This window comes from Geotrypetes seraphini, chromosome 15 (assembly GCF_902459505.1).
Source record: "Geotrypetes seraphini chromosome 15, aGeoSer1.1, whole genome shotgun sequence".
Lineage (NCBI taxonomy): Eukaryota > Metazoa > Chordata > Amphibia > Gymnophiona > Dermophiidae > Geotrypetes > Geotrypetes seraphini.
The window spans coordinates 1422250-1436631 of NC_047098.1; the positions used below are offsets into that span (position 1 = coordinate 1422250).

Below are 14382 nucleotides of genomic sequence, written 5' to 3' on the forward strand. Positions count from 1 at the left end.
GAAGTGACCATGCTGTCAATCTGCAAATATTGTCATATTCCAGCTCACAATACAGCAACCGGAAACAGGAAGTTGCGTCAGAGGAGAACTTTCCTGCAGCCGCACGCAACTTCAAGGCTCCAACTGCTACTTAAGAGAAAATTAAAATAAGCCAGCGAAGGGGAAGGGAAGGAGATGCCCAGACCGCGAATGAGAGGCAGGAGGCTTGCTGGACCGTGCGATCAGAGATTTTGCGCTCGTTTCCTCAGTTAACTGCAGGGACAAGGCCATTTACCGCTCCAAAATAGGGTTACTTCTGCAGAAAACTGCCAAGAAAATATAGAACAGCTAGAACTTCATCAAAGACCAGAAATTTCCTCCTGACAAAAAGTCATCATGTTCTCTCAGGGTTTCCACAGCTGGCATTGTGCTTGTTGCAGGTTTCCAGTTCATTGTCATGAACATACATACTCCCTCCAGTATTCCATAAAGGAGGGAGAATTAATGTTTGAAGGACTAGGCGCCTCAGTCCCTACAGGGGAACAAGGAAATTTAGAATGGACCTCAAGGCTCCTCAAGACATTTAGACCCCACTGCCTGGATCCCTGGAGACTACAGGGCCTGTTTAAGGCACTTAAGTTGACAGCTCTTCTATTCCCCCAACAAATTTACATCAAGTGGAGGGGCACCCCCATCCAAGCCCACTGGTGGAGGAGGCTCCCCTCTCAGCCTGAGTCAAATATGTTCTGAGGTTAAAATGGCCTCTGCTCCTGCACAAATTCACTGTTGGACATCTAACCAGGAGGGGGAGTTGCTGCAACTTAGATCACACAGATGTGGCAAAACCCCCCATCAAATACTGAGCAAAACAAATCTGCTGTGGTACTCTTTGAAACAGAAAAGTGAAGGCATATAAAGATCATATGTCCTGTCCAGTCTGCTCATCCATGCTATCTATCCTTTTCTCTCAGAGATCCTAAGTGCTTGCCCCAAGCTTGCTTGATTTCAGATACATGTGCAAGCTTCATATTGGTAGTCAACTGGCTGGCACTACACTACAAGCTGAGACAACCATGAAGACCTCTCCTGTCTCTGGAGATGAATAGCTTTCTCAAGGAAGAGGAGCCTAAAATGGTCTGCCACTAACCTAGATAGTTGGACAGGCTCGTCTTGCCTCAACCTGCACCCCTGTGCCCAACAAGCTGCTATAGAATTTTCTTACAGGCCAAGAGAGCAAAATTCTTTCATCAGGTCAAGTACCTCTACAGTTAGGCCACCAGGCCCTGAAGCAGCTCAGCTCCATGTCCTATAAATTGACTCTGAACTGACTACGCCTCAATCAGGAGGCCTGAGGAGTCTAGCCCACTAGAAATAAAATTCCTGCTGCACTGGCCCACCTGCACCATCTACTGGAGGCAGAGAAATACTGAAAGGTTCATGGCAACACCTCTTATAATGTAATCATTAGAATTTTCAAGTTCTCTGCTTCCATCTGCTGGAAAGGGGACATAACTCTAAATCAGGACTGGTCTTGCAGGATAAGGAATCTTAAAGGCTTCACACATCTTTTGGGTTATGGATACAAACTCCTGTATAGATCCTACAGAAAAGTACTGCAATCTACCATCTAGCATACATATGCAAAAAAGGCATAAGAAAATCCTTTCAGCTACACACAACTATAAAACCAAAATTAAGTCTTGAGTTCAGATGCATTCTGTGGTGCAAGGAGTGTGAATTTTAGCAGGGATGCAGTGGATTTGATTATAAAAGCAGAAAATTTGTTTTAAACAGGCTTCTGAACAAGCAAAGGAGAAAGCAGTTTTGATGCATTTTCAAACACAGATGCTCTTCAATGCAGCAGCATTACAATGCAGCATGGATTATCTCAACCTTGGTATGATGGATTAGCTTGGAGAATGCACATTTCAGGGGCATGGCTGGGAGGGGGGGAGGGATGCATTTCTCCTTCCCTCAAAGTACTTACATCACTCATAAGGCCTTTAAACACAACCAGCTCTGCTTTCAGTCTTTCTATGGTCTCATTCAACTCATTCTGTACAGCATCTGCCTCTTGTGCCTCCTAAGTCAGAGAAAGAAAAAATGTTTTTAATTACTGAAAAGTTCACTGCAAATTTTAAAAGCCCTTCAATAAAGTTACAGTAGACACCTGAAACAGGCTTAGTAAAGGGCCGATCAGCCTTCCTCTCCCCGACGTCAATTCTGCCGTCAGAGAGGAAGTTCAGACCAGCCAATCGCTGCCTGGCTGGGCAGGAACTTCCTCTCCGACGGCAGAATTGACGTCAGGGAGAGGAATGCTGGTCAGCTCGACACAGGGAAGCAGGGAGAGCTTGGGGAGGCGGCGGCGGCTTTGGGGCCTGTTCTCCGATGGTGGCAGCAGTGGCTTGGTGGAGGGCAGGGAGAAAGAAAGAAAGGGGGCAGGCAGGGAGACAGACGGAAAGAAGGGAAACAGAAAAAAAGAAAGGGGGCATGAAAAGAGAAAAAAAAGAAAGGGAGGCAGGGAGAAAGAAAGGGCAGGGAGAGAGGAAGAAAAAGTTGGGGGAGGGAATGAGGTCTGGAGGAGAGGAAGCATACAGGCTGAAAGAAGGGAAGAAAGATTGGATGTCAGAAGAAGATAGTACAACCAGAGACTCATGAAATCACCAGACAACAAAGGTAGGAAAAATGATTTTATTTTCAATTTAGTGATCAAAATGTGTCTGAATTTATATCTGCTGTCTATATTTTACACTATGACACCCCTTTTATTAAACCACAATAGCAGTTTTTAGCGTAGAGAGCCTATGAGCGTCGAGAGCAGCGCTGGGCATTCAGCGCAGCTCCCTGCGCTAAAAACGTCTATTGTGGTTTAGTAAAAAGGGAGGGGGGTATATTTGTCTATTTTTGTATGGTTGTTACTGAGGTGACAGTGCATAGACCTCTTTGAAAAAAACCCAGAATAGGAATGATAATTAACATTTTCTCAGCGTACAGTGTGCTTTGTGTTTTTTTTTTAATTTTATTGTTGGTAGATCATTTTGACTTGGTCATTTTAAAAGTAGCTCGCAAGCCCAAAAAGTGTGGGCACCCCTGAAGTAAACCAATGCACCAATTCTGTGCTCAGTATGGCTGTAAGCAGGGCTGCTCCATGCAGATTAGCCCAGGCCTGCATGAAACACTCTCCACAGGTTATATGTTAATAGGAAATAAAACCCTTCAAATCACTGTTTTTTTCTGCCTTGCTCTGAGACATCTCTCCAGGAAAGAAACCCTTGATCTGTGGAAAAATTGTGTTTAATGCTACACAAACATAAGACATTTTAAAGGAGGAGTCACTATTTACAATTTCATGTTATAAAGCTATTAAGCTCCAAATTTGAACTTGAGAAACAAATGATCAGCCACCAAAGGGCAACTCGTTCTAAGCAAGGACCGCTTACCTCCTGCAGAGTTTCCACCGTGGATTCTAGCTTGCTTCTCTTCCCGAGCTCTTCTTCCCATCTGGAAAAGCCATTTGCACAAAGGTTACAGAATGCACAACCTCCTTCCAAAAAGAATGATTACGGTTGCATTGCCAAAATACTTTACCAAATGGCTGAAATGTGCACTTAGTAAAACACTCAGATAAGGGTAATATTACAGCATTAAACCACAGTTAAAACTTGGAGTGAAAAATAAAAACAGGATAACTACTACAAAATGGAACAATTTGCTGGTCCAAGCCAAGCTTGTAGCAGTCTCTCCTGGCCATATTTCTCTAACTGGAACAAGAGTCCGCTGAGAAACTCTTTCAGATATTGTTGCTCTTACATCAGTTTCCCTGTATTACTGGTTCTTCTGGCCTTTAGACATACTTTAATACTCTTAAAATGGCTAATAGTTCTAAAATACAAAAGAAATTCACTATATAATATAATTGCAAAACTCAAAATTAATCCAATAGATAGTACGTAATGCGAGGACAGTCCTTGAGAAAGCTGGTCGCTGTTGGGCATTTTTTGGAAACGTGAAATGAAGATTACAGCTGGACTTTGCTTTTTAAGCTAAGTACTAAGGTTTTGTGCACTTCTTATCAAATTGGGATTGTATCTATGAGACCTTTAAGATACATTTTTGCAATTGGGCCCCAGACTGTCGTAGAATGTTTTTTGCAAAGTGAAGTAGGCTCCCAAGTAGTTTCATGAAGTTGCCTGTTTGCAGGTCTTTTTTCTCCACTATTCAAAATTAGTCGTCTCTGGGTATTTCAATATACTTAGTCTGTTCTCTGATGGTTCAATCTCTTGTTCACTGGATTGTACATAGGACAAGAAAAATTTTTAAAGGTTGCAGATTCTCCAGAATACTGTTGTACGTTTGATTTTTCGGCTGTATATGTTTCAAGGCTCTCAGTGGGTTATTACCCAGTTATCTCATGGATCATTTTAAATCTGCCAATAGAAAATGTCTATGTGATCTTTGACTTTCCTTCTGTAAAATCAGGCAGTATTACAGGATAAATAAACAAGTTAGTATGTATCTTTCTATCTCTACTTATCTGGCATTTAGAAACTCTATGAAGACTGATCTATTTGGCAAATATTTCAATTAACTGTGCTTGTACAGTGTACACTTGTATTTTAATTTTTGTTAACCGCACAGAACCACGAGGTAGCTGCGGTATATAAGAAATGTTGTTGTTATTATGTGCTGTTCATGCAGTGCAATTACACCAACTGAACTAATCCAGAAAGGAAGAGGATGGGACCAGGCCACAAAGTATAAGAACACCTTCACAAATCCACTTTCTCCAAAGTGGCCAGTTTCCAGTACTCCCTGGATTACGGTGATTACCCTGGAAAGCCAGTGGCAGAGCAGATTACAACAGAGGTAGAGGTTGAGAAGTGGACTGAGGTTTTGTCCAAGTATTTTGGCCACTGTGGAACTCCTTTGAAAGTGCATGAGAGGTGGTGAACAGCATATGCAAGAAATCTCTCCTTGTGATTTCCCCTATAGGTCATGCTCAATGGTTTCTGATCTTTAAACAAAACGTAGTTAAAGGGAACCAAGTAAACCTTAAGTTATTCCTTCATTTATTTATGGAACAAAATTATCCAACACGCACAGTTTGGGGGGAGGGGTAACTACCACCTAAACTGCCATCTTTAGCAGCAATAATTACAACGAAACACTTCCAATATTTGTGGACAAATCAGGTCTTACCTGATCATTTTCTTTCCATTAGTCCTTACACCATTCCAGAATTTGTGGCCATCAACCAGCAGGTGGAGCTATAGACACAGAGAAGAGCTGAAGCATATAATCCCAGCCAGGAAGCTCATCCCTTCAGTATCTATATAAGCAATGAGAACTGTAGGGAACAAGACTCAAAACCACTAACTAGTTAAAACTCATAACCAACTTAAATTAACCATCAGAATTCAAAGATAGTGAGGAAGCAGAGTCCAGGAGTCCCAGCCAGAAAACCGATAATGAAGTAAAGACAGGCAGCACAGCAGCAGAAGTATCGAACACTGATAGTGGGAAACAGCAGCACTGGGCATGTTTCTGGAATAGTGTAAGGACTAATGGGAAGAAAATTATCAGACCTAATTTCTCCTACACTATTCCAGAACATGTGGGATGTTCCAAAGCATTCCCTAAAGGTGGGATCCTGGTGCTGCTGCCTGAACAGATTCCTCAAATGCTTTGCAAATGGATGCAGTGACAACAAAGTTGCTGCCCTGCAAATCTTCATCATCAAGGGCAAGGATATCTCCGCCCAGGATGTAGACATTCTCCTTGTCAAATGAGTTATGGAGACCATTTACCAGCCAAAATGTAGGCTGAAGAAATGGCCTCTCTCTCATCGAGCAATTGTGGCCTTAGGTGCCGCCAAGCCCTGTTTCTGCAAGACAATGAGTACAAAGATAATGAAACCACCAAAACTCACTTGTAACCTCCAGATACTGGAGAAGAGCCCTTCGCATATCCAGCATCTTGAGGGATGCAAACTGAGCCACACCCCTCCTCCCAGAAGGTCAATCCACAGACTGACATGAAAATCCAACAATGGGGAGGAATATTTTCTCCTATCTAGTATCAAACAAGAACCCCAAAAACTCTAGAGGTAAGCAGACTGTTGTTCTCAAAATTGATGACCCAGCCTAGGGACTGGAGACAAGCCACAGTAGCTGCAGCCATGTTGCTATCCATGAAGGAGGCATGAATGAGCCAATTGTCCAGATACAGATGTACTCCTGTCCCCTGATATCTGAAGTGGGCCACTACAACCATGACCTTGGAAAACATTTGTGGAGATCTAGCAAGATCAAAGGGCCATGAACTGGAAGTGACGGCCCAACACTGCAAACCTGAGGAACTTCTGATAGGCATATGGTTATTGAAAGGAAGTTTTACCAGACAGGACTTTAAGGCCAACATCCTGCAAGCCAAGGATGTGCCACTACTGCCAAATCCATTCAATAAGACAGGTCAGCCTCCAACTGGACAGACTGCGGTGTTCACTACTTCACTGATTGCTAGCGCCACTTCAGACATGCATACGACACAATAACTGCAGACTGACAGCTGCAGCCCCAGGGATACCACCTCAAAGAACTGCTTCAAGGAATGTTCAAATCCACTGATCCTCTATGATCCTTGACAGCAATGCCTCCTTCCACCAGAAGAATAGTTTTCTTCATATCTGCCATCACCAGGAAATTTACTTGGGGCTGCAGCAATTTCTCAATGTCCTCTGACTCAAGGGGTACAACCGAGCCATGGCCCTACTCACTTTCAAGCCCATATTGGAACTGGGTGTACAGGGAAAGATGCATAGCAGAAGGCCCAGGCATCGCCAAGACAGTGCAGATGAATCTTCAAAAGGTAGGGCAGAAAGAGCTTATGAGATTATAGAGCTCAACTCCTTGTTGAGAAAAAGATGCAATACCTTGGGGTGATCCCCCCCACTCAGGAGGGAGTATACCCTTTAAGTGTCCTCTGACCGAAGGAGTAATTTAAAAAAACTGAGCCCTCATACAAAACAGGAGAAGAATCCCCATCAGCTCTGACTGAGGGATCCACCCTAAAATAGTTTAGGAAGAAATAGAATACGAGATTTTATCTACATTGGTGTGCAAAACTCTGGAATCACTTGTGAATTTTCCATTCTTTCAACTTTCTGTTGACCCTTTAATTTCTGTTGACCCAACAGATTTGTCTGTGTACCTCATTATAAAGGATAATACATTTAGCATCCAAATGGCAGATGAGATTTAATGTGGACAAATGCAAAGTGATGCATATTGGGAAGAATAATCCAAATCATAGTTATTAGTTGCTAGGGTCTACTTTGAGGGGTCAACAAAAAAATTAAAAGAATGCAAAATTCACAAGTGGTTCCAGACTTTCACACACCACTGTGCCACTTAATTTGCATTACAAGTCTAGGCAGTTGAGGCCTAGTTGTTAGAGCTATAGCCTCAGTACCCTAAGGTTGTGGGTTCAAGCCCAGTGCTGCTCCTTGTAACCCTGGGCAAGTCATTTATTCCTCCATTGGTCCAGGTACATTAGGTAGATTGAGAGCCTATTGGGACAGATAGAGAAAAAAATGCTCGAGTACCTCCTCTATTGACAGGTGATATATAAATGCCACCCACATCACTCCAGAGGAATCTTAGCCAAGTCCTTTAATTCAGACATTTGTAGATTTTCATGAATGAATTGCTCAATTCAGGGAACATGCAGCATTCTGGTTGTGGCTCATGCAGATGTAGCAAGACAATCTTGAATGGATCAGACAATCTTGAATGGATCAGACACTATCACCCCGTTGGATAATGTTAAGGAATCTGAAACTGTTCCTGTGTGTTTTGGCTTCAGCCATTTTCAAATTACTGCTGTGTGCCAAGTAAGAATCTGACAGGTCTGCAAGACTTTTCTTGGTATCAATTTGCTCTGTGCACGGAAAGAGCAAGGAGATGCTGCCTACGTTTTGCAAGGTTTCCAAAGATCACTAGATGAGTTGCATTGTCTGGATGCTTACATGCAAATACTGCAAAAGCATCCTGCAATCAACCTGTTTCGGATGTCATACAGGCTTTGCCTGCAGAGGTGAAAATAATATCTAAAGCTTCAATCTCAAGATTGAATAGAGAAATGATTGCTGCAGCCTCCTTCACAGACATTTAATACTAGACAGTCAGAATATATTACTAATAGGTGATTTTGTTGATCGGGGTATCCCTATAGGAAGGTCTTTTAGAAGTAGAGAGATCCTGGATTCTCTACAAGTTGGTAATAGACGAATGCACAAAGTTGTCCAAAGTGAAAAAATTGATCCACTTGTAACCCATTCTACACCACTCAGGATTTTGCCTGGTGCCTGTAAAGCATGCAAGAAGCCACTGATAACCCATGCCCAAAGGCGCAACTGGATTGAGTGGGTATGAAAGCACTAAAACTTTTCCTAGTTTGCTCAATTCTTACCCATCCTATTTTTGCTAGGCCTAGTTTACTTTGACATTTGTGTCTTTTTTTAAATTTGACTATAAAATCAAACGAGTACTTTAAAAGGTCATACTTTTGTGCTAGATGCTAATGCCTATTAGTTGATGCTTCCTGCAAAGCTATTCTGTTTACCACATACAGTATACAGGAAGTGCTATGCTGAAACACGTACTCTTGGGTCTCTTCCTACTGCAGCACGAGTCCTTTCACTCTGGCACTGGTCCACTGGATGGCATTTTTTCCCAAATGCTAAGAGACATCCAGTACTGCCAGAGTTAATACTATTCTGCTGAATTTCAAAACATGCATTTTCAATCCCAAACACTACCCAGGCAACGTGGATTTATTCCTCCGAGTGGAAGAACCTAATAAAACAGGCATCTCTTTTCCAAGACTTATACAGAAAATAAAAGTGTTCTTCAGACTCGCAGTAGGGGGGGGGGGGGAGTCTTTATGCTGCTATAATGCAGGCTAATGCACAGACATTTGCAGCAGCTCTTGTGTTTTGTTTATGGGGAAAGGAGGGGAAGAAATAGCCAAAGCGAGAATGCTCAGAGCAGGGGGCGTGATCAGAGGCAGCCACCAAAGACGGAAACCAGCAGTACAGGATCTGAAAAAAGCCTCTGATGGGAACTAGCTGGAGGGAGAGAGACCAATTGGTGGGAGACGGAGGAGAAAGGAGGTAGAGGGCAAAGGGCTAATTGCAACATGGGGGAAGAGACCAACAGAAATGGTTAACTGGGGATTTGAAGGTTAATAAGAGGTTGGGAACTTAATAGTTTTAATGTATTGAGTCTAGAAGATTAATATGCAGTCTTGCTACTGCAAAGTCAGAAGCTGAAGTTTGATTAGTACCAACTCCTGAATCGAAGCCAGAGACTGCATTAAGTTGATGAAACCTGCCCCTCCCGACATATCACTTGGAGAGAGGGCCCATAAGGCTGGTTGCAATCATGCAGTGAGAGCAGATATTAATCACACAGAAATGCCATACTGGATCAGAAAAAAAAAAAAAGGTCCATTAAGCCAATCCAGTAGCAAATTCAGAACCAACATCACATTTGAGCAGCCATGAAAATCCTCCTGTAGCACTTTCGAGAGGCAAGGAAAATAACTTTTCTAGCAAGTGATGGGGAGAGCCAACAACCCTGACAAGCACAAATCTCTTGCAGTTCAGGTCCCAGTCAATTGTCAAACTGGCTCATTCTGAAACTCATTCCTTTTGGCTTTGTATGGAAATATCTGCATAAGCCTGCAAGAAATTCACTCCCACCTGCTTCTCCATTAGGAATCACAGACATTATTAAAATCAGAAAACCACATTTTAAAAAGTGCAACAGCTCACTTTTTAACTTGCACTTCTTCCAACTTGCTCACTAGAAGAAACACATTTGCATCTCTTTTTAAAGGAGGTATTCAAATCACCATAAGCTCTGTGTTTATGTTTTGATATACCGCTTAAACTAATGTGGTGTACAATTCCAAAATTAAACTAATAGAACAGATCTCCACTCTCAAAACAGTGTCACCACTACTACTTCCAAAATGAGAACATCTAAAATATTTCTAATACTACAATGTTCTAAGAAGCAATTTTTTACATTTCTTCAATAGTGGTTCAGAGTAAATTGAAAGGGAGCAATTAGTTCCATATTTTTTGTGTGAGAAATAAAAAACATTGAGTTCCTGCAGTACTCGAGTCTGATCGTCAGACAATTCATGAAAAAAGTATATAAGTATTTCTACATGGCAAGAAGCATACTACACACTGATTATCTAGACTAGGTGGACCAATTAGTCTTTTTGGTTACATTATGTTGGTTTTCACTTCTAGAGGATTTCTGAGTTAATCATATGTCCTTAAACACATTCAAAGGGAAAAGAACTGAATCCAGGAATGACTTGCACCAGAAGGCATTCACAGGAAACGGCGGCCATGTTTGTTCTGGAGCAGAACCATTTCTGATTTCTAATTTAGGATGTTCAGCAGTCAGCTGCTACCCTGCCGATATAGTTACTTCTTGGCTCAAAATTAGCTCCCATGATGTACTCAAAAAGAGTAGTGAAACTAGTGCCTTGGACTGTTTACAGCAAGGGCACGTTACTATAAAATTCACTGGGATGCTTTCTGCAGAGCAGATTAAGAAAACTCAACCTGCCAAGTACTACAATAATGTTTCATCTCTTCATATTTGCTTAACCCTACTGGGAATCAAGGCAGCTTACAACAATACAAAGAAAGAAAAGGGAGAATAGTAAGGCCTCCATCCATAGGGTACCTGAAGGTTTTTAGCCCACCTTAAATTTAGCTAGAGGGTTCCAAATTAAACTGTGGCACATATCCTCTCGACAACTTGCTTACTTAAAACTTCAGTTTACATCTTCTAGATGACAGATGGTTGAATCCCAAAGATCTCCACTGCTTACCCCAAACACCAAGATTTCGAGCGATTTGGTTCCGATTGCTGTAGTGTTACTAGAAAAGGAATTGACTACTAGTTAAATTCCAATTCTATTACACTCAATCAATATCATTGGTCTTTAACACAGCAGTACTTAGACTGTGAGAATACCCCTCATCCCCCAAAAGGAAGTACAAGCCAGAGCAAGATGTGTTCCAGATGTCACGGGGGGAGGGCAGAATCCAGCTGTGGCAACTGATATAGAGCACCAAGGGAAAGCTTTTTTAAAAAGCTTTTTAGCACATCTTCTGTCCCACCTAGCTCTACCTCAACCCTCAAGATCATTCTACAGGACCCCTTAACCTTTGAAAATACATTAGCATAATGGTTTTCTCTAGAGCTATCCATGCGTTCAAAGTGCTCCTCTTCAACCTCGACATACTGAAAGTCTGATGCCACTTGAACTAGGTTTCAGGGTCCTATCTATAAGTACGCCCAGGTCCTTTTCTTATTCGCTCTTACTCAGAGTTGCTCCTGACATTCTATACTCATGTTCCTTGTTCTTTCTGCCTAAATGCATTACTTTGCACTTTTCCACATTAAACTTCATCTGCCATTTCTCTGCCCATTTCTCTAACTGACACAAGTCGCTCTGGAGTTCCTCTGTTACCCTTCTGCGATCTGATTGCCCGACATAGCTTTGTGTTGTCTGCAAACTTGATGATCTCAGCAGAGTAGCATTAACAGTGCAAGACGTTAGGTTAAGAGTGTCACAAGCGAGTAGAGAAGCAAAAGTGCTGGTAACCAATAGCTACAAAACAAAATCACTTTGGGGGTTCACACCCAAGGAATAAGCTAAGTTTGGCAATGGACTTGCATTTTCTCCCCGCCCCACCCTTGGCTCAATGGGCTGAGCAGATGGGTGTATAGGCAACACCTAAGAAACTGACAAACTATTTCCTTATTCACTTCTGAATGCTGCTAAAAATAGCTGTACAGATAGTGATGTAGCTTTCCAGTAGGCAAGTAGGAACCCTAAACAGATCTTTCCCAGAGATGGGGAAATTGTAAAACTAAACACAAATTGCGGTTGTGGGGTGCTAGACTTAGGAGTAATGTCAGGAAATACTGTTACACAGAGGGTGGTCAATCCCCGAGTGAGGTGGAGAAAAACAGTGACTGAATTTAAAAATGTGTTAAATGAATACCGAGGATGGTATAAAAATGAAAATTTCTGCATGTAGGTTAATGTTTTGATTAGACAGCAACTGGCCGGTAGGGCAAGGCAGAGCTGGAAAGGGCTTTGACAGCAAATCCAGCAGTTGCAATGTTAAGGACAATGGCCTGTCCTCCGAAATGGCAGAGATCAGGAATACGTACTATACTACATTCATAGATAGAAACATGATGGCAGATAAAGGCCAAATGGCCCAGCCAGTCTGCCCATCCGCAGTAACCATTATCTCTCTCTCTTTCCAAGAGATCCCACGTGCCTATCCCAGGCCCTTTTGAATTCAGACACAATCTATGTCTTCACCACCTCTACCAGGAGACTGTTCCACACATCTACCACCCTTTCTGTAAAATGTATTTCCTTAGATCATTCCTGAGCCTAAGATGAAGGAATGAAATAAACACAACAGAGGAAGGAAGAAAGGAAAGAGGAAGAGACAAGGAGGTCTACAGAGTCTGTGCCTCCTTGTGAGATACTGGAGGTCACCAATGAGTTTCGGACCAATATCTCACAAGGAGGCAAAGACTCTCAAACTGCCTCCCACAACCTGCTCTGCAGAAGGAGGGGAGCTCCACTGATTAAGGTAAAGGCTGAAACCACCTCGGGAAGGCAAAGAAGGCAGGGACAACCATGCTTTTGTAAAGCGCAAGAACGGATCACGGCACGACAAGGCCTGCAACTCTTAAATTAGTCTCGCTAAAGCAACTGCCACCAAGAAAACAGTTTTCAAAGTTAAATCCTTAAGAGATGACTAACAGCTCAAAGGAAGGCTGCTGCAATGCTTGCAGCACCAAACTGAGGTTCCAGTTCGGGTAGACCGGCCAGAGAGTCGACCCACTCCTTTCAAAAACCTGACCACATCCGGCTGTACAGTAAGAGAGGAATGTTGCACCTGACCTCGGACGCATCTTCCGGAGGCTGTGATAGGCCAGAGCACATTACGGGGCTTCAAAGAAGGTTTGGATAGGGGGATTGAGGAGTACAGATAGGAGTTGAGGTAGGTTATAGGAATAGTCAGGGACCATTGTACAGGTGATGGGCCTGGAGGGCCGCCGCAGGAGTGGACCGCTGGGCGGGATGGACCTCTGGTTTGACCCAGCGGAGGCAAATTCTTATGTTCTTAAGTGAACCTAGGGCTAAACCTTTATCCAGGCTTTCCTGGAGAAACCCCAGAATGAGAGCCACAGACACCCAAAAATTCATACTTAGCTTTCCCCTCTTGTTTTTGCTTGGTTACATTACTGCTAATTTTGTAGATAATATATCCATGTTTTCTAAAATCTACTACCCTTGAAGCAAAATTCTGGTGCTAGATATGGAAGGATAGCTATACAGGTGAGGGATTTGCCGCAGCAAGTTATATGAAGCCACGGACTACTTTAGGCCAAATGTTTAGACTGCAACCTGTTCCTTTTTGGATGTAAGTGATGTAGTGCACAGAATGAGATCAGTTTCATTCTGCAAACCAATACAGAATGTTACAAGGAAAGCAAAGATACTGTGCCATTTTTCCTCCAATACTATCAAATCAAAACGCAAAATTCCTAATGAAATTTCACTTTAAGAGGAGATATGCTGTCATCTTTTCGTGGTTTAAACCAGGTGGTATGGTCACAGTAAAAGATGCATACCACTTCTTAAATTACTTTTAAATATAAAATCAAGATAAAAAGTAGCCTAGAAAAAAGACCAGAGGATGAGCATTGAGAAGTACATAAATGCAAAATTCCAAAAGACTAGCTGGTACTTTTGCTTCTGGATTTATTTCTAATGGAACTTTAGCATCGATCGTCCATTATACCTTTCTAGTGTAGTCATGCTTTTAGACATGCACTGAATAAGGGTGACATCCATGATAGTTATGATAAATGGCCCATGACAGAAGTGTGTAACCATGTCCTTGAGGAAGGAGCATCTGGTATGTCTCGTTTTAAAACTAGCATCTAGCAGTCTCATTCCACAGCCCATAATTCATAGCTTAAAATTTACACCATAACTAACTCTGTTTCTTCAAGCTAGAAGTTCTAGACTGGGAACCTCTCAAGAGGACTGGCTCTATTCCTAAGCAATCTTTCCCTTCAAACCCTTGACATAAATCAGTAGGCACATAGCAAAATTCAAACTCATAAGATGTTGAGATGGGTCCCGACACAGAAACATGATGGCAGCTAATTGGCCTATCCAGTCTGATCATCCGCAATAACCATTATCTCTTTGTCTCATGCTTTCTTGAAATCAGTGTCTCCACCACCTCTTCCGAGAGACTGTTCAATGCAT

The 14382-nt window shown here is 42.3% G+C and overlaps 1 protein-coding gene across 2 annotated transcripts in view; it reads right to left on the minus strand.

Annotated features, from left to right (window-relative positions):
- IFFO2 (intermediate filament family orphan 2) overlaps positions 1–14382 on the minus strand; it is a 49625-nt gene that overhangs the window by 21290 nt on the left and 13953 nt on the right. For both annotated transcript variants that reach the window (XM_033921939.1, XM_033921938.1), the window contains exons 2-3: positions 3420–3480; positions 1967–2062 (exon numbers count right to left, since the gene is read on the minus strand). In XM_033921939.1, coding sequence (XP_033777830.1) covers positions 1967–2062; positions 3420–3480 — 157 coding nt within the window. The remainder of the gene's footprint in view (positions 1–1966; positions 2063–3419; positions 3481–14382) is intronic.